Source organism: Hakea prostrata, chromosome 7, assembly GCF_041222555.1.
Source record: "Hakea prostrata isolate BN-2017 chromosome 7, UWA_Hpros_2, whole genome shotgun sequence".
Lineage (NCBI taxonomy): Eukaryota > Viridiplantae > Streptophyta > Magnoliopsida > Proteales > Proteaceae > Hakea > Hakea prostrata.
The window spans coordinates 40,076,823-40,103,405 of record NC_142606.1 but is presented as its reverse complement, the minus strand read 5'-3'; the positions used below and the strand labels follow the sequence as shown (position 1 = coordinate 40,103,405).

General features: G+C 37.7%; 1 protein-coding gene and 2 non-coding genes across 3 annotated transcripts; 1 reads left to right on the top strand and 2 right to left on the bottom strand.

The window, feature by feature from the left end:
* Positions 1 to 1,453: 1,453 nt before the first annotated feature.
* TRNAK-UUU (transfer RNA lysine (anticodon UUU)) lies at positions 1,454 to 1,526 on the bottom strand. The gene has a single exon. It is a non-coding gene; the product is annotated as a tRNA-Lys (tRNA).
* A 19-nt stretch (positions 1,527 to 1,545) lies between these two features.
* On the bottom strand, positions 1,546 to 1,617 carry TRNAC-GCA (transfer RNA cysteine (anticodon GCA)). Its single transcript has one exon. It is a non-coding gene; the product is annotated as a tRNA-Cys (tRNA).
* An 18,900-nt stretch (positions 1,618 to 20,517) lies between these two features.
* Positions 20,518 to 24,483, top strand: LOC149011134 (uncharacterized). Its single transcript, XM_089163418.1, has 9 exons — positions 20,518 to 20,657; positions 20,975 to 21,151; positions 21,243 to 21,338; positions 21,423 to 21,549; positions 21,647 to 23,219; positions 23,300 to 23,465; positions 23,546 to 23,710; positions 23,807 to 23,959; positions 24,049 to 24,483. The coding sequence occupies exons 1-9, from the start codon at positions 20,613 to 20,615 to the stop codon at positions 24,247 to 24,249; spliced, it is 2,703 nt and encodes a 900-aa protein (XP_089019544.1). The 5' UTR covers positions 20,518 to 20,612; the 3' UTR covers positions 24,250 to 24,483.
* Positions 24,484 to 26,583: the final 2,100 nt, after the last annotated feature.

Sequence of the window (26,583 nt, the reverse complement as noted above, 5' to 3'; positions counted from 1 at the left end):
GAGACCAGCATACATAGAGTTTAGATGCATACATACATTATCTGTTTCATATTGCATTGCATCTTGTTATGTTCTGCCGCATGTTATTTATGTTGTTATGAGTTAACTTGCCTTACTGGGTTTCTTTCGAAACTCACTCCTTTTGTACCATATCTTTTGTTAGACTTCTCTACAGGTTCGGATTACTATGACGGTATGTATGAGGAAGCGCAAGGTGAAGAAGATGAAGAAGAGCCGACTGAAGATGTGGATTAGATTTCTCTTGTTTCTTCTAGACATATCTATTACTTTACTTGTATTAGCTTAGAGCTTTACTTAGATTTCAATCTACCTTTCGCATATGTTGTGGAGTATATTTCCGCTATACTCTACAGTTGTCTTTTGATTTGGTATCTTGTTAATTCGCACTCTGATATTTTTAGTGATCCTTCTGAGATCTTTTCTTGAATTTTATTATTAACTTATTAGAATACAATGATGGTTCTTGCTTTTGATTACGTTAATGTGCTAAATGGATATGATCGTTCCTAAACTTGATCTTTTGGGTTGTGGATCACTCCCCTGGGTAACCCAGATAGGGTATAGGTTGGGTGTATTTGGGCGGGATGTGACAAGTGGCAAGATAAGCTTTAGGGCTCTAAGTACCATCTTTATTGCAAGTGACCATAGGATGAGAATTTGTCGAATGGCTAACAACGGGTAGATCAACTATGAGACCGATTTGTGGAAGAGATAAATAAGGGTCGGACAAGGTTCGATCAAAGGTGTTAGACGAAGGGGAGGACTCAACCAAAGGTAAAGTGGGTAGAGGGGTGCGGCTAGGGTTGGTGGTTGAGTGTTCGCCAAACTAGAGTTTGATAAGGAGGGGATTCCAGAGGTCAAGCTAGGGTTGGATTGGGTAGGTGGAGTAACCAAAGGAGGAAGGATAGGAGGTGGGACCAATAGAGAAGGGAGAGAGGAATTCTGTTGGGAAGGGGGGTCCTCTCACTAAAGGGAAATCTCGGCTCACGAAAGATGACATGGAAAGAAATAATTAATTTCCCAGTTGTTGGATCAAAACACTTATACCCATGATGCCGCGAATTGTAACCTAGAAAGGCATGGAGATTGGATCGAAAATCAAGTTTGTGTTTGTTAAAAGGCCTGAAAAGAGGATAACCAAAACAATAGAAAACACAAAGAGTTTTATAGTCAAGGGTTTCTCCAAAGAGTTTGAACAAGGGCAAAACATTACCCAGAACTAGAGTGGGAATCATATTAATCAAAATAGAATACTTTCGAAGGCATGACTCCTATATTTGCGTGGATTGTGAGAATGGGCCAACAAAGTTAAACCAGTTTCAACTATGTGGTGATGTTGCTGTTCCACAATCCCACTTTGTTCTTAAGTGTGAGGGCAAGGTAATCTATGTCTACTCCTACATCTCCAAAAGATAATATCAAAAATATGAAACGCCGTCTGTGGGAATCGAACCCACGACCACGTGGTTAAAAGCCACGCGCTCTACCAGCTGAGCTAAGACGGCCAATTAAACCTAATTAATCAGGGCCCAACCGGGTTCGAACCGGTGACCTCTTGATCTGCAGTCAAATGCTCTACCACTGAGCTATGGACCCCGAGTTACATCAGTTTTCCATGGCTTGGTTCCTGATTATAGACTTTGCAACATCCATCCATCTTCAGCCTACTCTAGTGTCCTTCGTTGAGCTCTTTGGTTTGCTAATCAGTCATAGGTCATTGTTAAACTCATCCTCTGATTCTCTTCAGCTTACCACAGCTAATATTGTGACTTCTCAATCTGGTCATCGAACATCTGACTCTCTACTGCTCTCCGGCTTCTCTCAACACAACTTCCCATATCGTTCCAATGATGGCCATTTTAATCACAACAGCTGCTCTGTTCGTAATCATTTTAAGTAGCCACCCTCTGGTCCACGATACTCTTGTCAACAATATCCTTATCAGAATAAATCATGTCAGTCCACTGAGAAATCTAATCCTCGATTTCTCGTCATGCACCTGACTTCTCTTCACAGCAGCAATCCTTCAGTCGATCTCTGATCCAACATCCTGTTCTTCGGATCATCAACAGTCATCTAGTCAGATTTGTTTTCAAGGTGACTATTATGCTTCTCATCACCCACGACGGTTCAACAACGCATTTCTTGGCACAATTTTTTCTCTCTGGCCTGTCTTTTTGAGTCTTGCACTTTTTACTGGATCTTAGACACTAGTTCTAATAATCATCTGACTGCAGATGTGAGTAATCTAGTAGTGGGTTTCACCTTATTTTGGTTCTGACCAGATTTTTATCAGTAATGGCCTTCCTCGTTCTAATTCTGCTATGGGTTCCGCTACTTATACTTGTAATGGCTGTGATATTACTCTTGTACAATGTTCTCTGCCAATAATAATGTTTCGTTTCAGTTCTACTCATCTTTATTTCTGATTAAGGACTCTCAGACGAACCAGAGGGTGTTTCGCTGCCAGACTGACAGGAGTTTATATGCTTTGCCACTTCCACAACTATCCATTACTACAACCACTCCTGCTGATGTTCATACCAGTGCTCTAATCACCGACGGGAACTGCAGGCTTGGACACCCATCATTCAAGGCAGTTCGATACATTGCCAAGGCTTTCTATTTGCCTTGACATCTGTTAGACACACTGCTTGTGGTGCTTGTGAACGTGCTAGGAGTCATAAACTCCCTTTTCTGTATGGGACTATACTAGTTCTGCATAACCTGCCAAATATCTTTGCAAGTTTCGTCCGAAAGCAATGAGTTTTATAAAAGAAAACCTGATTTCAACTAGTTTCGGTCAAATTTGGGTGTGCTTCAATGGAAATATTGTACCGAAACAAAATCTGCCTAGTTTCGTTTCAATTTAAAAAAAAAATGCAAGCATTTTGATTGAAATTTCAAAGGTTTCGATCAAAATTTATTCCATGTTTCAAATTTCTTTCATGTGTAATAACATTCTTTTTACTTTTTTCCAATTTTTGGACTTTGCAATGCTTTCACTTTGTCGTTTAAACAGTGAATCTGATAATTAGTATTTTAGCATCCTAACTTCTCTTTCCCCTTGTAGACATTGTATTGTTTTCTTAATCTTCTTAAGGAATTGTTCATTACTTTGTCATTAACATATTTTCAACTTCTTTTGTTTTCCGGTAACATAGAAATGAAAAGAAAAATATAAAAATCATTTTATTTGGTTTAGTTAACATATAAATGGAATAAAAAATAATAAATAAATAAAGAACATTACAAAATATTTGAAAATAATTTAGAAATATCTAGATAACGAATGAGTGAATTTTGGCTCTGATTCTGACCTTGATTTTGGTCCTAATTTTGGCATTGATTTTGGCCCTGATTCTGACCCTGATTTAACCCTAATCCTGGTCCTAATTTAGGCCTATGATTTTGGTCCTAATCCTGGCCCTGATTTGAATTTGGACCCTCCACCCATATGGAGAGGAATTAATTCTAATCTACATGAGTGAATACTTGACACATGTCAAATTCCTAAAGCATGATCATGTTTTGTAGAAAATTAATAAAAATAAATTATATCATCATTCCCAATGTAGTAAGCATCCATCTAATTTTGGCCCTAATCCTGACCCTAATTTTGGCTCTAGTCTTAATGTTAATTTGAGCTTGATCATATACTAGATTTTTATCCTAATTTTCATATTAATTTTGACAAAACTATTAATCTCGATTTTGACCTTCAGTCATTTTGACCATACTAGACTATGAGTTCATTTTTTATATTATTTTTAAAGTAGTTTTTATTTTTCGAACTAAGTCATTTTTAGTTACCAAAAAACATTGATTTTTTTTTTTTTTTGAGAGTAAGGCGAGATAATATATTATAAATAATAAAAATTAGTATATAGAGAATTAATGTCTAACAAATCTACACCCCCCCCCCCAACTTTTCATCATGAATATTGACATCTTTCTTTTGCCTCAAATGTGATATTTCATAAAAAAATTATTAAGGATAGATAGTTGTGTTTGTAACTAAAATATCATTTTCTTAAACTACGAAAAAAATATCAATACTAAATTATCGTTGATTTACTTGTTAACAAAGTTTTGAATATGAATTTTTTTTTTTTTTTGTTGAATAAGGATATCAACGGGAGAGGTTTTCAATTTATATCACCAAAGCAATGGGAGACTTTCAGAGCTTAATATAGAATTATGGAGTTTGAATTTATCTATGTTTAAGGGCCTATTTGGTTACATGAATCCAAAGATTTCAAATCTTTAGATTCATGAATATGAGAATTATACCCGTTTGGTTGTAAAATTCTCTAGATTCATGAAATCTAGAGATTCACCTTTTTACACTAAAAACGTGAATATGTAGATTTATGGGTAAGGGGTGAAATCTAGAGATTTCAAAAAAGCTATACATTTGTATATTCACAAAAATCACGTCAATCAAATAGTTTTTAGGATGAATCCACAAATTTCATTCCACAACCAAACATTTAATTTTATAAATTATGACTCCATAGATTTGAAATCTATAGATTTGAAATCTCTAGATATTTGAAATCTCCAGACTCATGTAACCAAACAGGCCCTAAAGCAACACTATCAACTTATTAACTATTTTATCATTTTGTAGAAGTTTGACCATAACGGATCTATTATGGTTTGATTTAGATTTTGAATTCAAGTTTTTAATTTTGAATTCAAATTTGAAAATTTTAACGAATCTTGTACAACAGCTATGTTTATTTATAAATACATAAGACTTACCCATCAAGGTAAACAACCAACTTATCAAAAATAGAGTTTTTCTTTGCATTCTTTCATGGTATTAGAGCTAAGGTTTTGAGTTTTTTTTTTCTTCCCCCAAAACACTATATTTTCAATGCCCACTGCTAACACTCCATTTCCCATTACAATCTCTCCAACCTTGTTTCTGTCAAGCTTGATGGAGCAAATTATCTCATGTGGAGAGAACAATTAGAATCCATTTTTATTATCTGTGATTTTATGCATCATCTTGATGGTACTGGATCAATGCCAAATCAAACTGTCACTATTGGAGAAACTCAAATGCCGAATCCAACATTTCAAACCTGGAGAAAAAATGACCATTTTGTTTGAGCATGCATCAATGCCACCCTCACACCTTCTCTTTCTTCTCAGATTCTTGGCCTTCAAATAGCGAAAGATATATGGGATTCTCTTGCACAACTTTTCCAACAACAATCCACTACTTGAAGGACTTATCTTCGCAATGAATTGCAGATGATCAATAAAGGAACGAGCACAATTACGGACTATCTTCACAAAATTAAGTCCATCGCTGATTCCTTAGCGGCAATCAATGACAAGGTAAATGATTCTGACTTGATATCATATACATTAAATGGTCTTGGTTCGGATTATCTCACTTTCATCATCACTGTGAAAAATATTACCCCACCCGTTACCTCAATCGATTTAAGAGCCAAACTACTTACTCATGAGCAATGGTTACGCCGTGGCTATGGGAACATCCAATCAATCTTAATTGATTCCCATTCCCCTACTGCATTACTTGTTACAAATCATCCTAAATTTAATCGGCCTAATAATAGTATTAAATCTTATCCACCCAACAACCGAAACCCACCTAGATCTGACTTTCGAAATTCATCAAATGGCCCTCCAAGATCTCAAAATTCCTATAATCGACCAAACCAAATCACCTTTAATATTAATTCCTTCAAATGTCAAATATGTGCTAAGCAAGGCCATTCGGCCAATAGATGCTATTTCCGTTATGCCCAGAGCCGAAATAATCATAATCCACCACCTCCCATTCCTTATGCTGGCTTACATGGTACCCAAAATACCCAACACATTACACCACAAGAATGATGCACAGTGGATACCGGATTCAAGTGCTATCAACCATATGTCATTTGATCTAGCCATGCTACATCAATCTGCCACTTACAAAGGAGAAGACCAGGTTTCAGTTGGTGATGGTAAGAAACTCCCTATAACTCATATAGGCTCCTCAATTTTGAAAACAAATTCAAATCATGTATCTCTTAATGACATACTAATAATTCCCCAATTGTCAAATAATTTAATTTCCATTTCTCAACATACGTCTGACAATAATTGTTCTGTTGAATTTTTTCCATGGGGTTTCTGTGTTAAGGATTTGGAGTCAGGCATCACTCTACTGAAGGGTCCAGTCAAAGACAAATTGTACTCTTTCTCGGCCAATGCTGTGCCTCCTTTGGCTCTTTATGGAAATAAAGCTCCTTCTGATATTTGGCATCGCCGGCTTGGTCATCCTTCTTCTGCAGTCTCATTTGAGAAATAGTGTCTTATTTAATTCCTTTGAAACACTTGGATCCAATAAAATTTGTGACGCTTGCCAAGTAGGCAAACATCACAAATTACCATCTTCTATTTCAATTAGTCGAACTACTCAGCCATTACAGCCTATTCATTGTGATTTGTGGGTCCCACTAAAACTTTGTCAATTAGTGGATTCAATTCATATATTATTTTTGTTGATGATTTCAGTCGATTTACTTGGTTTTATCCTCTGCGATTTAAATCTGATGCAATTTATTGTTTCAAGCAATTTAAAAATATGGCTGAAAACCTGCTTTCTACTTCTATTAAATTTTTTCAAAGTGATGGAGCCTTAGAGTTAACAAGCGGAGCTTTCAAAAACTATCTTGATGAACGTGGCATTGTATCCAAGATTTCATGTCCTCATACTCCAGAACAAAATGGAGTTTCAGAAAGAAAACACAGACACATTACAGAGATGGGTTTATCCCTTCTATTCCAAGCTCACATGCCCAAAGAATATTGCTTAGAAGCCTTTACTGCTGCTGTCTATTTAATAAACCGGTTACCTACACCGATATTGCAAGGAAAATCTCCTCATGAAGCATTGTTTGGCTTAAAACCAGATTATTGTTTATTCAGAGTTTTTGGCTGCCTTTGTTACCCCAACTTGACACCCTACAGAGAAGACAAATTATCCCCAAAGTCCAAGGCTTGTGTCTTTCTTGGTTACAGTCTTTATCACAAGGGTTATAGATGCTTAGATAAGGACACTGGTAATGTATATTTATCTAGACATGTTATTTTTTAAGAGAAGGAATTTCCCTTTTCAAATCCCCCATCACACCAATCATCAAACAAACCACCAGTCGAACTTATTTCTCTACCTGTTTTCATCCCACACAACCCACCAAATGTACCTCCACTCACTTCACATTCTTCTTCACCTATTTCAAACAACCAACCATCACAAACAGCCCCTACAACATCATCACCAGCCATATCAATGGCAAATCCAACCCAAGATGTTAATCAATCCCCACCAACAATAGACCAACCACAGCCCCAACCATCTCATCCTATGATTACTAGGAGTAAAACCAATTCCGCCAAACCAAAAACCCCTCTCTCTTTACTCACTATTAGACACCCAATACCTCAAACCTTTCTTACCACCATCTCCAACATCCCAACTGAACTTAAAACCTACAAATCAGCCTCAAAAGACCCAAAGTGGATTGATGCAATGCAAAAAGAATACAAAGCCTTGATAGACAATCAGACTTGGAACTTGGGGCCTTACTCTAAGGGTATGAATATTGTAGGTTGTAAGTGAGGTGCACAGGATCAAGACAAAAAGTGATGATTCCATTGAGAGATACAAGGCACAATTAGTTGCCAAGGGGTTCAACCAGCAAGCAGGAGTGGATTTTTATGAAACATTAAGTCCAGTTGTAAAGCCAGCCACCATTCGAACAGTATTAATTATCGCACTATCAAAGTCACGGCCAATACATCAACTTGATGTGAAAAATGCCTTCTTGAATGGCAACTTAGCAGAAGATGTTTACATGGAACAACCACAGGGGTTTGTTTCCACATCTAAACCAACCTATGTTTGTCATCTACAAAAAACAATTTATGGTCTCAAGTAAGCTCCACGAGCTTGGTTTCACATATTCAAAACATACCTACAAGGAGAAGGTTTCAAGCAAAGCGTGGCAGATTCTTCCATGTTTACACGCAACACCCAAGGTACAATGACAGTATTGTTGTTATATGTAGATGATATAATATTGATAGGAGCCAATGACACTACAATTCAAGAGGTTATTCAAAGCCTGAGCAAAGAATTTGCAATGACAAATTTGGGACACTTGCATTACTTCTTGGGGATTGAGGCTAATCGAAGTTCAGATGGTCTTTTACTCACTCAAAGTAAATACACCATCGATTTATTAAAGTCTATAGAAATGGAGACTTCAAAGCCATGCACAACCCCAATTGTAGTTGGAACAAAGTTATCATCAACAACAGGTTATCTTCTACCTGATCCAACACCAGACAGACAATTAGTAGGAACGTTACAATATCTGACGATCACTAGACCAGATATCTCCTATGCAGTCAATCAAGTGTGTCAGTTCATGCAATCTCCCACAGAAGATCATCTACAAGCAGCAAAATGTATTTTACGTTATGTCAGGCATACTATTGGTGCTGGTGTTCTCTTGAAACCAGCCCAACTTTCTTTCATAGCTGCTTATACTGATGCAGATTGGGCAGGATGTCTAGACACACGCCGATCAACTAGTGGGTTTTGCACTTTTCTTGGGGATAATTTATTATCATGGTCTTCCAAGAAACAACCTACAGTATCTAGATCAAATACGGAAGCTGAGTACAAATCCCTTGCCATCACAACATCTGAGTTACTATGGCTTTCTTATGTTCTGCGTGATTTGCAAGTGCAACTTCCAAGAGGAATGGACATTTACTGTGATAATGTGTCTGCAACACAAATGGCTGCAAATCCAGTGCTTCATGCTCGCATAAAACACATAGAAGTGGACTATCATTTTGTCTAAAACTTGGTTCAGAACAACACCATAAAAGTGCACTTTGTTCGGTCAGATGATCAAATTGGAGATGTGTTTACTAAGGGCTTAACATCCCAAGCTTTCTTCAAGCATAGAGATAAACTCTTGCACTTGCCAATGCAGAGTTTGAGGGGGGATGAAAGACCATAACGGATCTATTATGGTTTGAATTTGATTTTTGAATTCAAGTTTTTTATTTTAAATTCAAATTTGAATATTGTAAACGGATCTTGTACAACAGCTATGTTTATTTATAAATACATAAGACTTACCCATCAAGGTAAGCAACCTACTTGTCAAAATTAGAGTTTTTCTTTGCATTCTTTCACTATGAATTTTATTTTTAGTTTAATTGTGATACTTTTTTTTTTATGAATTTAAATTTAATATTTTAGGTCCAAGAATATGACCAATTAAGGCTAGGGACAAGGCCAATCAGGGCCAGGGCCAAGATAGGGTCAATCAGGGTGAGGGACAGGTCCAATCAGGGTTAGGGCTAGGGACAGGGCCAACCCATCCCGACCTGGCCCAATTAGGGCCAATCAAGGCGGGAATGGACTTGGTTTGGCCCTATAGGGCTTAGGTCTAAGGACAATAATCCTTGGCCCTGAACTAGGGTCAGGGCGGGAATTTGCTCATATTAGAACATATAGGATTGGGCTTAGGATTGCAAAAGTCCGGCCCTGCCCAGCCTTGTTGCAGCCCTAATATCTAATTGACTAGTTGAACATGATTCTTTAATAGTAGGAAAACAATTTTTTAAGAAGCTTTTGAGTTTAATAAATAAAACTAAAAGTTTGATGCTGCCAAGTAAAACAAAAACATATCCATTGCAACATAAATGTGTACTTAATGCTTCATTAAAGAGGCTACTTCATGTGATGGGACTAACAATACGACCGTGCTTAGATCCAACAAAGTCGTTTTTATTGGTATTGCACATCTCCTTTATTCATCAATAGAGAAGGTAAAGTTCATTGAAAAATCAAAGAAATGATAACCTCAATAAACAATCAATTAATTGAAACTTGAATATTAAATCAAAGAAATATCTAAGTAGTGAGAAAGAAAACAATTTGAAGGGCATAGATCTAATTACTAGGCCAAGTGATAAAAGGTAATTTGTGAAACCCTCCAATGATAGCGGTCGATATGAAAATTAAATCACAAAAGCAATAGTCAATGGAAAGAGTTGCTACAAAATGGAGTACATGCACTTATATGTGATTTTTTTTTTTTTTTTTTTTTTGTAGAAATTTATAGACGTGACTGAAGGTTAGGAAAATTAAACAGTGGATGAAGGTCGGGTGTGGTAAAGGTTGAGCCTTAATGGGCTTTAGTTCTTTTAATAAGCCCATATTTAGTCCTTTGCTCTAACATTTGACCTGTCATATTTGTTTGACCAGTCATATTTATATTATTTATTATTTGATTGATTCATATGGTCAACAAGATTTGCATTCTTGGGTCACAGGATACTATTCTTCTGTGGCATGAAAAATAATGACCCAAATACTGTTCCAAGGTTGTTCTAAGGTCGGTGCTATCTTTGTAATTCAGGTAATGTTTTTGGAACGAGGCAAGAACATTATATTATATTATATACAAGTAATTTACATCAATAATTACATCAAAGAAGTGTTTTCCCTGCGCCTCTTCATGAATGAAGCCATGAAGATTTGCAATCGCAGCTTCTTTGGAACCAGAACTAGTCTCGCCAATATATCCACACACCAATTTGTTTCACGAACTTGATGCACCACCCTACGTGGTTGGTGGGTTAAGCTTATCTCGGAGCATGAGAATAACCTCCAAAAGTCCAAGAACATACCAAGGACGAGGTCAAAGACTATTAATAATCTAAACAGTGTTGGATGAGTTTGTGATGCACATGGGGTACCTTAGCATCCCTGTTGTGGAGGGTATGCAACCCGAGACCCCCCCCGGGAAGAACTACACACACACCCCTCGGGGAATTGAAGAACCCCTCAAGGAGAACCACATACGTCCACTTGGGGAGTTCAACAACCTCTCATAGAGAACCACCACCCCCCTCGGGGAGTTGGATAACCCCTTGGGAGGAATCCTTTACACCCCCTCGGGGAGTTGGATAACCCCTTGAGAGGAATCCTCCCCCCCCCCCCGGGGGGGGGGGGGGGGGTGGGGGGAACCCCCCCCCCCCCCCCCGGGGGGGGGCCCCCCCCCCCCCCCGGGGCCCCCCCCCCCCCCCCACCAGCGCGGGGGGGGGGGGGGGGGGCCGCCCAAAGCAAAGGGCGGGGGGGGGGGGACACCCACGCGAGGGGGGGGGGGGGGGGGGGAAATCTGGGACTTTTTTGGGGTTTTCCTCAAAACCCTAATCAATAATAAAACCATGCAAGAAATAGAATACGATATTAAATTTAGAAAGTATTGGGCATACCTTACACCAGACGTATATTGAAGAAGATTGATGCAAACCTTGAATGCCAAATTTGCAGAGTGACGAAGCCTTCTCCAATCACGCGTACCTCTTTCTTGTGGAGAGAGAAGAGAACAAAAGAACTTGAGAGATTGGAGGGACCCCATCATAGCTATTTATAATAGCAATCCCAAAACCCTAGTCCACTTCCACAATGGACCGGTTTGGCCCATCTCAAACCTAATGGCAGTGCATCGGCCCGATGTGTTGACACCCCCATCAATTATTAACCCCAGTAATTAATCCAAGCCCATATATTGCCTAGGATAAACCTAACAATCTCCCACTTGAGCTAGATTAATTACTCTATTACAATTGATGTGGTCATGGAATCTCAATCACAAAAATCTGCCATTAATCCTTGATCCAGTTAACAAGTTCACTAATGTCGGACAATAGTAGAATATATGTCTCATCATACGACATATTTCTTTTTATCAGTCACAACAGAAGTTTACTTACTAACTAAATCGAAATGAGATGAACAAGGAATATTCAACAATTGTGATCACATAAACGACATTATTCCTTGTTGATCCTTCGTCATACCCTTGAATATCGTCATATTCATGGGTTGCCTTGAACACCGTCACATTCAAGGTCAACACACATTTAGGCACAAGGCCATTGTCAATAGTCAATCCGTCAATTATGACTAAAGCCACACTTGAACAATGGTAAAATTATCATTTCCAAAACATCACAACAACAAAGCACAAATAAATTCATGCATGCATCAAAACATCCATAAGAAAATAATTCCTTCATCATATATATCATCAATATCAAGTCATTAACTCCCACTGAGTTCTCCCACTAAACAAGCATAAATTTAATCAAGAATAGGTCATAAGATCAATCAAACTACCAAATAACAATGATGTGAGTGCAAAGTTCAATCATCAAAAATTAAGAATTGCTAAGGGAAAAAGGTTTCATCCCCTGTATTACTCTTTCTTCCCATCCTTAGAGTCTTTCTTCTCAAGCAAAGATTTACGTGCATTACAATCTCTCTTAAAATGTCCCTTTTGATCACACCAGTAACACGTAATATCATCATGGTTCTTCTTTTTCTTGTTATATGGATGATACTTGTTTTTCTTGGAAGAAAATTGTTTGTTCTTATGAGACCCACTAGAAAATGTCTTGTTGTGTTCAATCAGATTCATAGTCTCGATTCTTGTCATTTTCTTGTCGCTTTCTTCTTGAGCACATATGGAAATAAGGTCTTTCATGGTCTTTTCCTTTGTCTGTGCATTGAGTGAAGTTCTAAGGGTAGCATATAACTCTGGAAGAGATTTGATAGCAAGATGAACTGGAAATTCATCATCAATCGTTGTCCCAAGATATTTTAATTTATTTGCAATAGAAGACATCTCCAGAAGATATTCTCTAACACTTCCCACACCATAAAATGTAGATGAAGTCAGCTTGGACATCAATTCTCCTTTCTCCCCTTTTTGTGATAACTCAAACACTGTTTTTATCTCTGCATGATATTCTACGGCAGTGTCTTTCATCTCTACACTATCACGCATGGACTTTTTCATTATAATTAAACTTTTCTTGTTGGTTGTCACCCATTCTTTATGCTTTAGCTTCTCCTCATGTGTACTTGCAGCGGAAAGATCAGCGGGCTTTGGCTCTTTAAGAGCCACATCAAAATCAAGCAATCCAAATGTAGCATTTATTTCATCTACCCATCTTTTATAGTTTTTCCCATAAATAACAGGGATGTAAGCCAAAGCATTAGCTTGAGTAGACATCTTAAGAGGAGAACAAAAGTTCAAAAAATCAACATAAGTGAGAGCAGACATTCAAACAATTATATCATGATCATATTATGAGAATCACACGTCACTCTCAAATATACATGTATGAGAATCATACCATACCAAACGTGCTAAAAACAAAAATTTTAGCCAACATGAGCCGACCAAGTAATATTTCAACCTTTGGGTTAAAATATAGAAGGCCTCACATGTAATCTTACAAATACTGCGAGATAGTAATGATTTTCTAAAATTCCTTCACCTTTGGGTGATAAGAAACTTATGAAAATCACACTATACCAAACATGCTAAAAGCGTAAACCTTAGCCAACATGAGCCGACCAAGTAATATTTCAACATTTGAGTTAGAATATACAAGGTCTCACATATAACTTGCAAATACCGCGAGACAACAATAACTTTCAAAAATTCCTTTCACCTTTGGGTGATAAAGAACTTCTAAATTATTCTTCCCAAAACATCATAATGTATTAACCCACATTTAAAAAAATTTGAATGCAACAATAATCCTCGAAAATCTCATTACCTTTGGGTTAATGAAATTTCTTAAATTATTATACATTCCCAATTGAGTGCAAATATCAATATTACTTAGATAACATCACCTTTGGGCAAATGTCACCAAACTTTGACTATTGTGGCAGACAATAAGAAGATGGGGGAGATGCCACTTTGGTGGATTACATTCCTCCTCTTATTATCTCCATCCATAATTTGTAGTCGAGAAGCAAAATATGCACAATATATTAATATAAAACACAATCAGCAAGGGGTTAATACAAAATTAAATATTTCTTTTCTTTTCTTTTCTTTCCTTTCTTCCTTTTCTTCTTTTCTTTTTTTTTTTTTTTTTTTTTTTTTGTGAAGAAACCTTTCTGCCCGCGCGCAGTGCGCCCACACAGCTTCAAAAAATGCTTTTTTTTTTCTCTCACTTCTCTTGCCCTCTCTCAACAAAAACTATATCATTATGATTCTTTTATTTTTAGATCCCAAAAATAAAATTGAATTAACAAATGATCTAACTTTCAATTAAACCCTGGATCCTCCCATTAGATTCAATCCAAAATTAAATAACATAATCGGATATCTCCTTTCTAAAAAAAATCTCTTTAAACCATATAATATGATCTATGAAAAATTATGATTAAAACAAATAATCGATTCTAGTTTCTAGTTTTGCAGGAAAGGCTCTAATGCCAATTATTAACCTTCTAGGGTTTTCCTCAAAACCCTAATCAATAATAAAACCATGCAAGAACTAGAATACAATATTAAATTTAGAAAGTATTGGACATACCGTACACCAGACGTATATTGAAGAAGATTGATGCAAACCTTGAATGCCAAATCTGCAAAGTGACGAAGCCTTCTCCAATCTCCTCGTCTTTCTACCGTACCCCTTTCTTGTGGAGAGAGAAGAGAACAAAAGAACTTGAGAGACTGGAGGGACCCCATCATAGCTATTTATAATTGCAATCCCAAAACCCCAGTCCACTTCCACAATGGACCGGTTTGGCCCATCTCAAACCTAATGGCAGTGCATTGACCTGATGTGTTGAGACCCCCATCAATTATTAACCCCAGTAATTAATCCAAGCCCATATATTGCCTAGGATAAACCTAACAATAACTACCCATCATACCCACTCCGAAATGTGGGGAAGTGGATAATGGAGTACCGGCTCCCTTAAACCCACTAAGGAAAGGAACGTGTTTCCTAAGGCAACTCGCCCACTCTTCAACTAAATAGGCAAAATCAACAGAGGGACCGCCTCTAGGTAACCATTATATAACCTCCATCCTAATATGGGCAAGGTACAAGATTCAACTTCCTATCATTCTCTACGCTTCGAGAACCCTCTCAAGGCCTTCTATTGTTACCTAGACTAACTTGGGCGTCGGAGGTGGTCCCCCAACCAACACAAGGTCGGGCCACTCTAATTTCCTTTGTGAGTGCTGCAGGCATCACACCTACTCGTATTCAGTTGGAGAAGCCTTCAAGAGGTCGTCCAACTACCCGACTGACGCGAAGAAGGTCTAGACGCAACAAATTGGCGCCGTCTGTGGGAAACGTCACGAAAAGTCATGGTGAGATGCACCACCAACCATGTTGTTTTGAATTCCAATCAAGTTACTACTTGAGGAAGAGAAAGGGAGATGGAGAACAGGCGCGATGAAGGTGTTCAAGAGCAAGTTCCCCTTTCTCCCAATCAACAAAATCCAATTCAAGTGCAAGGTTAAGAGGGAATCCCAGAGGTTCCTTCAAGAACCATACCAACTCCATTTGGAGAAGGAGGTTCGAACCAACCACCAATTCCAGCAATAGTAGCCAATCTACAAAATATGCAAAGGGAAGTGCAACAAAAAATGTTGGAACTCCAAGGAGTTGTTCGAGGCTTAGTTCATCAAGTCGGGGTGCCACCAGGACCCTCTCGAAATACTCAAGAAAGAAGAATAAGTGAATCCACTCGGGGTACTTGAGCTACACAACGTCCAGTGAATGAGGTTCGAGAAGGGCAAACTCGAAGGACGCCCAGGCAATTGAAAGAGCGTGTTGAGAAAGAACTCAAGGAGTTCATATTGAAGAACCACCTCCCCAAGGAAATCAAACTTGGGGAAGTGTATTCAATCGTTTGGCCAGGGTCAAGCAGACCCAAGACTTACCAAGGAGACATCCAGATGAAAGAGTCTATGAACAAGAGGGCGAAAGCCAAGGAAGGAGGGACGTAAGGTCAGGTAACTCGAGAAATGCAATGAAATATGTAGATGTAATGTAAAATGTGAGTATGCTCCTATGTATCTAACCATGCTAGTCTATATAGGTAGACACACATTAAGACATAGCACCAGCCTCCACTAGGAAGTCGCACATAGACCCCAATGGCTCCAACTGAATTGGGCGTCATGACTGAGATATGGGGATAATTGTCCAATCATCGACCATGGCTAGGGAATAGGGCCACACTCTCTCACCATGACCATTATCATGAGATATGATGCATGTCAAGAAACTTCCTAGCCCAATGCAAGAGGTCATTCTATGTCATCATGTTGCCCTAGGTTTGGATATCCTTCATATGGTTCCACTTTGCATCTTCAAGATGTTGACATACATCTTTGGCAATTGTACTTCCAATGATATAAGCATGAACTAATTCAACGAGATATGAAATGAGCCAACACATAAGAAACTGATCTTTATGAATCCACTTAGGATTTAGTTGACAGAGTGTGATGGGAGCACTGGAAGAAGAGGAAGGGACTGATATGGTGGTAGGTGGGCATACAGAAGAGCCCTCTACAAATTCATAAAGCTCATAAGTCTTCAATGGGGTATCAAGTTGAGAGCTCCATAGCAAGTAATTGGTTTCCGTAAGCTTGAAGGAAATAAATTTATTCACATAGGAAATTAATTTAGGGTTGGGAGACAACCTAGTTCTCTAATGCTATATTAGAATTTTGAATTAGGATTAGTGTAGGTTGCGTTGAGTTGAGAAGAAGACGGGAGAGAGAGAGAGAGAGAGAGAGAGAGAGAGAGAGAGAGAGAGAGAGAGAGAGAGAGAGGACACTAAGTTTACAAGGTTCAGTTGATTAATGCAGCCTACGTCAATGGGGGAGAGTTTGAGATAATTCTACTAGTTTGAAATGATATGTTACATGTTATTTATAGAGAATCGAGCCAGCAAGAAGTCCTTATTCTCCAGTCGTCTTGGACTTTGGTAGTTGTGATCTTGTTCTTCAGAGTATTACATGCCTTGTAGAGTTTAGGTTTACATGAGGTACTAGATAAGAGTTTGAGATTACATCAAATACTAGATAATATGTTGGCTAGGGTTTACAAGAATCATGACTAGGTTCAAACACTTTGAGTGCTGTGAATTAGGTAGAATCCTTGTCATCTTCATGTGCTTCAAAGGTGGTGGCAACTAGGGTTTTACGAACTGCATGCCTCTAAGAGGAAGCCCTAGCAGCCTATGTTTGAGGAGTGGCAACTAGGATTTTGTCTAAATTTCCAGAAATATTCTTTGACTTTCTCAGTTTTAGTAATTGAGGAGGGGTTCTTGGGTTTTTATTTTATTTTTTTTTTTATTTTGAAGGTAAATAGGATGGAAATAATAGCAACTATTGCCACAGAACTCCACAATTTTTACTTGTGGACCTCAATTTGCTGATATGTGATTCTCAGGTGAATTTCTACATATGAAAGTGTGCACGATTGGTTAGAAGGCATCCAGATAGAATCCACGATATCCACCATTGATGGATTCTGTCTAGATACCTATGATGAATGTATGTACATTAAAAGTCTTTTAATTTGCCAATGCAGGGTTGGTAGAATGGTAGAGATCAATGCTTCTTAGTAGAGCTTCTCAATGAAGAGGTCATTGGAGAGGTCATGGCCCAGATGAACATCAGCTTCCAAAAAAAATGTCTTTTACTCTTATATTTGGATCATTGAGTGTTTTTTCATTCGTGTGGCTTAGTTGTCTTTGTAAAATATATATGGTAATTTTAAGCTCGATGGCTATATAGTTTTTGTTTTCCATGCTATTCTAATGGCTTGTGATATTAGTTGCGAAAAGGCTCCTTTTCTGTTGTTATTATTACCTGTGGATGAAGACTTAATTTTGTCAATAGTCTGTATTTAATGCTCTGATTTATGAGGTCTTTAATACTATGATTTAATAAATTATTAATTTTGGCAACAGATTTTTTATTTTTAATTATTAGGGGGTGAATGAAAGAGTTGTTGAACAAATATTCAATATTCTTTGGGAGAATATTAATGAGAGAGACTGATTGCATTTATTATTTATATATGATTGGACAAAAAACCGCATTTTTGATAAATTAGAAAATAATTTACAAAGTATTTTAGAAAATTGATATTATATATTAATGTGATTTTATTAAATACTCAACTGTTCTCTTGCTTAACCATTGAACTCACCATCTTTTTACTATTATTATGAGAATGAATTCTTACACCCTTTGCAAAGCACAAAATATAGAAAGCCAAAGCAACTAGGGTGCATGTTTTGAATCCAAAAAAAAATAGTAAGGTGCATGCATATATAAAGTGGTATGCTTATATATCAATGCTCTAAATTTTATATATATATATAATGTACATATACATCTATATAGATATATATATATATATATATATATATATATATATATATATATATATATATATATATATATATATAATGTACATAACATCTTATTGCTTAGTGCGACGCACGACTATTGGGTGATTGTGTGCATATATTTCTATGACATATGATAGACACTCGTTTTATTAATTATAAATATGAAAGTACCATGAGAAAAAATGGGCACCTTGCCAAACTGGTCAGCCTATTACCCTGCTTCATTTATCAATAGACCTCTATACCCCTCCAGCAAAAGACTGTTATGCCTTTCTTTCTTTTTTTTTTTTTTTTTTTTCTTTTCTTTTTCTTTTCTTTTTCTTTTGGTATGAACCGTTATACCTATTTCTATATATTTAAAACTCATGGTATGAAAAGTCCATATGTTGCTTCCAACTTGGTAAGAGGCTTTCAAAACCAATTAAAATGTTATATTTAGTTTGCTGAGTGCAGCAAAAGATCTGTGAAGCTATTTGAAGAAGTCCAAGTTCTTGTTGGTCTAAATGATTGCATATGGTTTAATCATGAGTGCCAAAAACCCAATAAAGCTATATATTAATTGGATGGTGAAGGTGACCTTAACTGTGGTGAATTTTTTGATGTTCTTTCTGAATTCTGTCAAGAATTGAAAGAGATCCTCCAGGCAAATATAATGCTTTTATTAGATTGATTTTATGTACCGAAAATAATTTACACTTCTAATTTCAATAATTTTGTAGAGATCCTTCGCATCATATTTAATTATTATTTTTTGGTCAGTTTTGATCCAATGAAATATGTGAAGAGGCATTTGTATCATAGACTTGCCAACTGGCAAATTTTGCGAATCTGGCTGTCAAATTTAACTAACTAGCATGAACATCATCAAGACCCAAATCTAATAAATATTTTTAAAAAAAGAAAATCTAATATTTTGTTGCAAGAAAAATCTAATTAGTTAACAGCTTGTGGTGTTGTTTTAGAAAATCCCTATTAACTAGACTTTGTCAACTTTCTTAGAATGTCAACACACGGTTAGAATCAATTGTTTTCTTTTATAGTTGAAGTTTGAAGTTAACTCAAGGATTAGAAAACTTATGACGATATGTTTGATAAAGTCACTAATCTTGTCTGAAGTTAATAATTACATCGATTACATTTCAATCCTTGGTATGTATCATGGGGGAGCATATGGAAGAACCATATAAATAAAATTTTAGATTTTTATGGGAGATGATGGAGTTGGAAATCCTCTACTCATTAAGATAAAGGTTTGTGCTCTCATACTTTTTCACTACATATTAGAATGGGGTTTACGTTTGAGTTTGAATTCTGACAAAATGAATTAAAGGTGGGATCCCTGTAGAACCCTGTCAAAAGTGCAGTGAAAAAGGGGGAGGTACAGACCTTTATCCTAACAAGTAGAATATCAAAACGGGATGAGGTAGTCAAATTGCCCCTCTTCGGTCTTTGTGTAATGCAAATGTTTTCATATAATATTCCTTTCCAAAGTGAATAGTTGCATTATGACTCCTTGGCATGCTAGTCGAGGGTCAATGGTAGGGTATGCATGAGAATCATGTGAACAAGTAATGTTAAATTCCCAATTTTCACGGAAGATTAAGCAATTGTTTTGATATTCTCTTGCTGTGTCTTGCTTTGAGATTCGCCACGTAACAAGAAACCAACCATATAGGTTGGAGAATCTTCTCTCTATATGAGTAGAGGCTCCGTCATTTAGATCTACACTTAGGGCTTTAGGGTAGGGTTCCCACCTCTGAGGTAAAGCTGGTTTTGAAATTATGTAGTGTAAAGCTATGATCCTCCCCTAGGGTTAGGTAATCAAACTCTAAAAGCTATTCGTATGTAGAAGCACCACGAAATAAAAACCAGTTTAGAGTTTTTTTTTTTTTTTTTTTTTTTCCCCCCCCCACCGTCGGTGGGGAAAAAAAAAAAAAAAAAAAAAGAATTGCCGGCCTTAAATCGTGGAGTACACAAGAGTCATGCCTCCCATCTTCTTCAACCATGTTATACCACACCTGCTATGACAAAGTCAGAAACATTCTGGCTTTCATTCATTTGTTTTTTTCCTTTTAAATTTTCCATCTTGTAAGTTATTTGAATATAGAAAACAGGTTTGATATTTTCTTTATAGACCATTCTCTCTTGTTCTCTACAAATAGCCTATTCTCGGCTGCAACTCTTCTTGTTTTCACCAGCTATGATCCAACAGAAGTAGAGCTGATTTGATCATCTCAGCCGACCTGGACATTAGCTTCAAGTGTCATCAATGGCGTCCAGAGTTTGCTCCAGAGAACAAATTGAAGGATACTGGGTATGGTTCCTTCCCTGTAACCTTTTTTTTTAAAGCTTCTTATGAATTTTTGAGGTTTCACTATATACAATCTTTGGATTAATATAGATAACCATGCAAGAGAGGAAGTCTTTCTCAATCTTACTGGGTTTTACTCCATTTGGTGTTTAGTGGAAGTGAATACAATTCCGAGAAGAACACATAGATGCTTTTCATTCTTGAATCTTATCTAAGGAAACTATCTGATTTGTATCACTGGTTCTTTATATTGAAAGATTTTGGAAAACTTTCATCTTTGATTGATGTTTAAGAATCATCATGAAAATTTGTTGTTGCAGGAAACCAAAAGCGTAGATGGACCAAAGGTTCATCCCGAAGTGCCAGTTTCAAAGATGGACTATTCATATGGATGGGCAGGAAACTTGATGTTCTTGGTTGAGCTCAGGAGGAAGGTTACCAAGTTTAGGGACATCATGGACCTTCCCCCTTGCAATGGCTCACAACCAATCAAAGAGGTACTCTTCCTTAAATTTTATTTTCTGACTTAAATTTCTTCATCATCTTGCATGATACACAAGTTTTCCTTTTTTTTGTATATGTTTGCAGTTGTTGATTATTACTGTTGAGGAACTCCATAGGTTTTATCCTGAAGTTGTACCCAGTCTTCCAGTCCCAGAAAGGAATGGAATGTCTGTGCATCAGGTTTGGCTTTTATTCATTTAGAATCTGTGATTGTTATTCTATTTGATGTTTCCATTTGAAGACAATAATTGTGTCCTCATATAGGCATTGGTACACTTCTACAACGCTTTGCAATCTATTGGAAATTCATGGCTTAAGAATCACCAGTGGTTGGCCAAATTCAAGTGCAAGGAAGGTGGTGAAATTGAGAACATTTATTCTGAGGAGTTTGGTATGTTTTCTTTCTTTCCATACGACTTAACATCCTTGGCAGAAGTATAATCCAAATAACAACTGATCTTACTGAAGCTGGCCATTTGTTATTGAAGGTGAAAGAGTTCTGGAGAAGCTTGGTTACATGATAAAGATGACAATGGAACTATTTGATGTGATGGATCAAGATGATCAAGAAAAGAACAGTGATAAGAGTCCAGGAACTTCCCGCAGATTCGGAGAAGTCTTAACTAGATCCTTCTCAAACATTGATGCCTCAATTTGTGAATCTCCGATCACCCCCAATTCTGTACTTCCAGAGTTGAGCTACAGTTGTGCAAAAAATGGGGAATTTGCAGATGTTCCTTATTCCCCAACCCGGTCTCTGAGGACTTCTGTGGGGAAATTGAAACCCATTGATTTAAAGAGACTTTCCTTCCACTTGTTCCCCCATGTTTCACCATCTCATGGTTCAACAGATATGAATAAGAAGAGCAAGACATCTGAGAAATCTGAGGAAGATAAGAGCGAAGAAGTGAACAGCAATTCCATGATCAAGCCATCAGACCCAGCAAGTGAGTCCTCAGTACAGTCACCTTTGCTACCAAATGTATCACAACCTCCAACTCCACCACAACCACCTGCAACCGAGTCCAAGAAAAATGTACTGCCACCAGCAGCATCAGCACGACCATCAACATTGCTGAAAGATGTAATGCAAAAACCACTACTCTCACCAGCATTTCCCCAAAATTTAGCTGCACCGGCACAATCACAAGGATTGATAGTGGCCCAAAATGCACCACCACCACCACCACCGCCACCGCAACCACCAACATTGCTGAAAGATATAGCAATGCAACCAGCACCAGAACCGGCATCATTGCCACAATATGTAGCCTTACAACAACCACTACCGTTGACATTGGCTCAAAATGCACCACTGCCACCGCCGCCTCCACCACTTACATTTCCAAAAGATGTACTAGTGAAACCTCCACCAGAATCACCAGTGTTGCCACAAAATGTGGTAGTATCACTGACATTGGCTAGAAATGCACCACCACAGCCACCACCGCCACCACAACAAACATTGCCACAAAATGTGTCCTTACCACCACAATCACAACCAGTGACATCGGCTCAAAATGCACCCCTACTACCACCACCACCACCACAAGCACGGACAACAAAACATAATTTGTCAGTCCCACCACCACCGCCGCCACCACCACAAGAACCGGTAATACGACAAAATTTATCAGTCCCACAACCACCACCACCACCACCAGTGCCCACATTGCCACCAAATGCAGCTAAAACATCAGCCCCCACTCCACCTCCACCTCCTCCCACCAATCCATCAAAAGGAATGGTACCACCACCACCCCCTCCCACCAATCCATCAAAAGGAATGGTACCACCGCCACCCCCTCCATTGTCGCTAAAGAACGGAGCAGCTCCTCCCCCGCCTCCAGTAGGTGGAACAAAAGCACTAGGTCTTAAGAAAGCAAACCAGAAGTTGAAGAGATCAAGCTTCATGGGTAGCCTTTACCGAACACTAAAAGGAAAAGTAGAAGGATCTAATACGGATGGGAGATCATCTCATGGGAAGAAGGCTCAGATTGGAGGAGGCTCTGCAGGGGGGAAAAAGAGCATGGCTGATGCACTGGCAGAGATGACAAAGAGGTCTACTTTCATACCGAAAACCTTCTATCTCACTCCTCTTCTCTTCTCGTCCCTCATTCTCTTTTCATTTGATGTTTCAGATCAGCATACTTCCAACAAATTGAAGAAGATGTTAAGAAGCATGCAGCAACAATATTAGAATTGAAAAAATCCATCAATTCCTTCGAAACAAAGGATATGGCTGAGCTTCTCAAGTTCCACAAATACGTGGAACACCACCTCGAAGACCTGACCGATGAGAGCCAGGTAAGGGAACAGGGAACAAGCATGATCATCAGTAATCATTGTTCTAGTTCTCTCCACTGATTTATTTTCTGGGGATTCAGGTGCTGGCAAGGTTTGAAGATTTTCCAACAAGGAAGCTTGAAACATTGAGGATGTCAGCAACATTGTATTCAAGGTTGCAAGTAATAGTCACAACATTAGAGAGCTGGGAAATAGTTTGTCCTCTTAACCAGCTTCTTGACAGGGTTGAGTGCTACTTTAACAAGGTAAAACTTTTCTCTATATATTTCCATTTAGTTTCCATCTTAAAGTAAGAATATTTACTAGATCTTTTGTTATTCATCCAACAAATATTCATATAGATCAAGGTAGAAGTGGATGAACTGGAAAGGAAAAAAGATGATGAATCAAAGAAATTCAAAAGTTGCAACATCCATTTCGACTTCGACATCCTGCAGAGAATAAAGGAACTGATTGTAGATGTTTCATCAGGTTGCATGGAGTTAGCAATAAAGGTATTCCAAATCATTAAGAATACGTCTCTATGATACCCATTATTTTCACAACCCATTCATAATATATGGAACTTCGGTGTTTCCTCCAGGAGAGAAGAGAGGCAAAAGCATTCAGCACTGGAGGAAATGGATCAAAGACTGATGCTCGTTTGAAGGCTTGTGTAAAGACACTGTGGAGAGCATTTCAGCTAGCATTTCGAGTGTATTCCTTTGCAGGTGGACAGGATGATCGTGCAGATAGATTGTCCAGAGAATTGGCCCAAGAAATAGAGATTGATCCTTCTAACTAGTGATATCTTTTGTAAATCATCCATCAAATATACTAGTATAACTTAGACACAGGAACTATATGAACTTCGAGATTAGAATCATATATTTAGAAATAGCAGAAATTTTTGTTCGTGGATTTCAGTATATCTTTAATTGAATTGTGAAAAGGCGTGTAAAAATATTAATCGTCTGAAAAGCGCATGTTATATCTTATTATTTTCTTTATTTCATAATTTATTTATTTTTTCATTAAAAGAATTTAGAATGGGATGTGTTTGGCTGTCTTAGTCTCTTAGATATCGGTTCTAAGGAAGGCTTGAAAGGGTTTGTGCTTCTGTTAAGTAGGTATGGAGGTGACCCCTTAATCTTATACCTGAGTATATATACTCATGATGTAATTTATCTTTTCGCTATTTTGCTTAATAAAGATGACCTTTTAACAGAAAAAATAAAAATAATAATAATGTAGGCATGCACCTATGTTGATCTTGTTAGAGAAATGAGTCACTGAAAATGATAAACAACCTCCAAAAATCAATAGAACTGAGCAAAACGTATTGAAACAAAAAACGTTGTTGTTGCACTCTTTTTCTGCTTTGTTTCTTCAATGGAAAATACTGAACACAACATACAATAATATAGGCCACACTTGAACGACTCTTTTCCAAAAACTCTCCTAAACGTAAGGAATACACGTATCCCTCAATTGACTAACAAACCCACCTAAAAACAAGGAGCACACCTGCTGTAACTAATAGATTAATAAGCATATCTACTGTAACTAACTAACAAACTAATGTGAAATACCTAACCCCACTCCTAAAGATCGTGCCCAATTTTGCAATCACTTTCAATACTCCCCCTTGATTCATAATTGGATACGCCAAGCCTACTCCTAAGATGATAGTGCCTCATTGCTGACAAGGACTTGGTGAATATGTCTGCTAGCTGCTCAGCAGTGCTACAATACTCCAACTGAATCTCTCATGTGCTAACCAATTCACGAACATAATGATGTTTAATCTCAATATGCTTACTCCTACTATGCTGAACAGGATTTTTTGCTAGAGCCATTGCTGACATGCTTGTCACAAAGAAATTACGCTTGCTTCCTTTTGTGATTTTCCCAAATCATTCAACAACTTCTTGATCCACATTGCCCGGCATGCTTGCTGAAGCCGAGTGCCACATATTCTCGCCTCGCAAGAAGACAATGCAACACACTTCTATTTCTTAGAGCTCCAAGTCACCACCCCCGATCCAAGCTCAAAACAATTGCCTCGATGTACTCTTCCTATCATCCAACGACCACCGCCTGATCACCGTCTCGAGAAACCCATCATTCTAAGATCTTCCTTCTGTGCATACCAAATGCCATAATCTGTTGACCCAGCTAAATATCTTAGAATTCTTTTGACTGCTCCAAAATGTTGTTTGCTAGGCCTATGCATGTATCTTGACACCATTCCCACTGAATGAGCAAGATCAGGCCTACTGTGAGTGAGATACATCAGTGCACCTACAAGACTTCTGAACTGTTTGCCATCTGCGTAGCCATTTCCATCATTATCTTTCAGCTTTTCATTCATGTTCATTGGAGTGGCAGCCACCCTACACTTGGTCATTCCAGTTCTTTTGAGTAATTCCTCTGCATATTTCTTTTGTGAAAGAAATATTCCATCTTTTGTTTGCCTTACTTCCAATTCCAAAAAGTAACTAAGCTTCCCAAGATCTGACATCTCAAACTCCATCATCATTTTCTGCTTAAAATCTAATATAAGAGAATAATTAGATCCCATGTAAATCATATCATCTACATATAAACAAACCACAATGCATTTCTTTGCTGCAGTGTACTTTATATACAATGTAGGCTCATTTTCACTTTTGACAAACCCACATTGTATAAAGTATGCATCTATCTTCATATACCAGGCTCTTGGGGCCTGCTTTAGCCCATACAAGGCCTTCCTTAGCTTGTAGACTTTGCCTTCTTCTCTAGGAACGCCAAATCCTTTTGGCTGTTCAACAAATACTTCTTCCATTAAGTCCCCATTCAAGAAAGCAGATTTTACATCAAACTGAAAGACTTCCCATCTCATTTGAGCAGCAACTGAGAGAACAATTCTAATAGTCTCAAACCTTGCCACTGGAGAGAATGTTTCATCCACATCAATGCCAACTACTTGACTGTAACCTTTTGCTACAAGTCTTGCTTTGTGTCTCTGTATACTCCCATCTGCATGAAACTTGGTTTTATAAATCCATTTCAACCCTATTACATGCTTTCCTTCTAGTAGCCCAACTAACTCCCAAGTCTTGTTCTTCTCAATTGCCTTAATTTCATCAGCCAT

Excerpts from the sequence above, each read along its gene's own strand:
- LOC149011134 (XM_089163418.1), top strand. The coding sequence starts at position 20,613 with ATGGCGTCCAGAGTTTGCTCCAGAGAACAAATTGAAGGATACTGG. Across the intron at positions 21,550-21,646 it reads CATTTATTCTGAGGAGTTTG|GTGAAAGAGTTCTGGAGAAG; the intron begins GTATGTTTTCTT and ends TTGTTATTGAAG. Across the intron at positions 23,711-23,806 it reads TTGAGTGCTACTTTAACAAG|ATCAAGGTAGAAGTGGATGA; the intron begins GTAAAACTTTTC and ends ATATTCATATAG.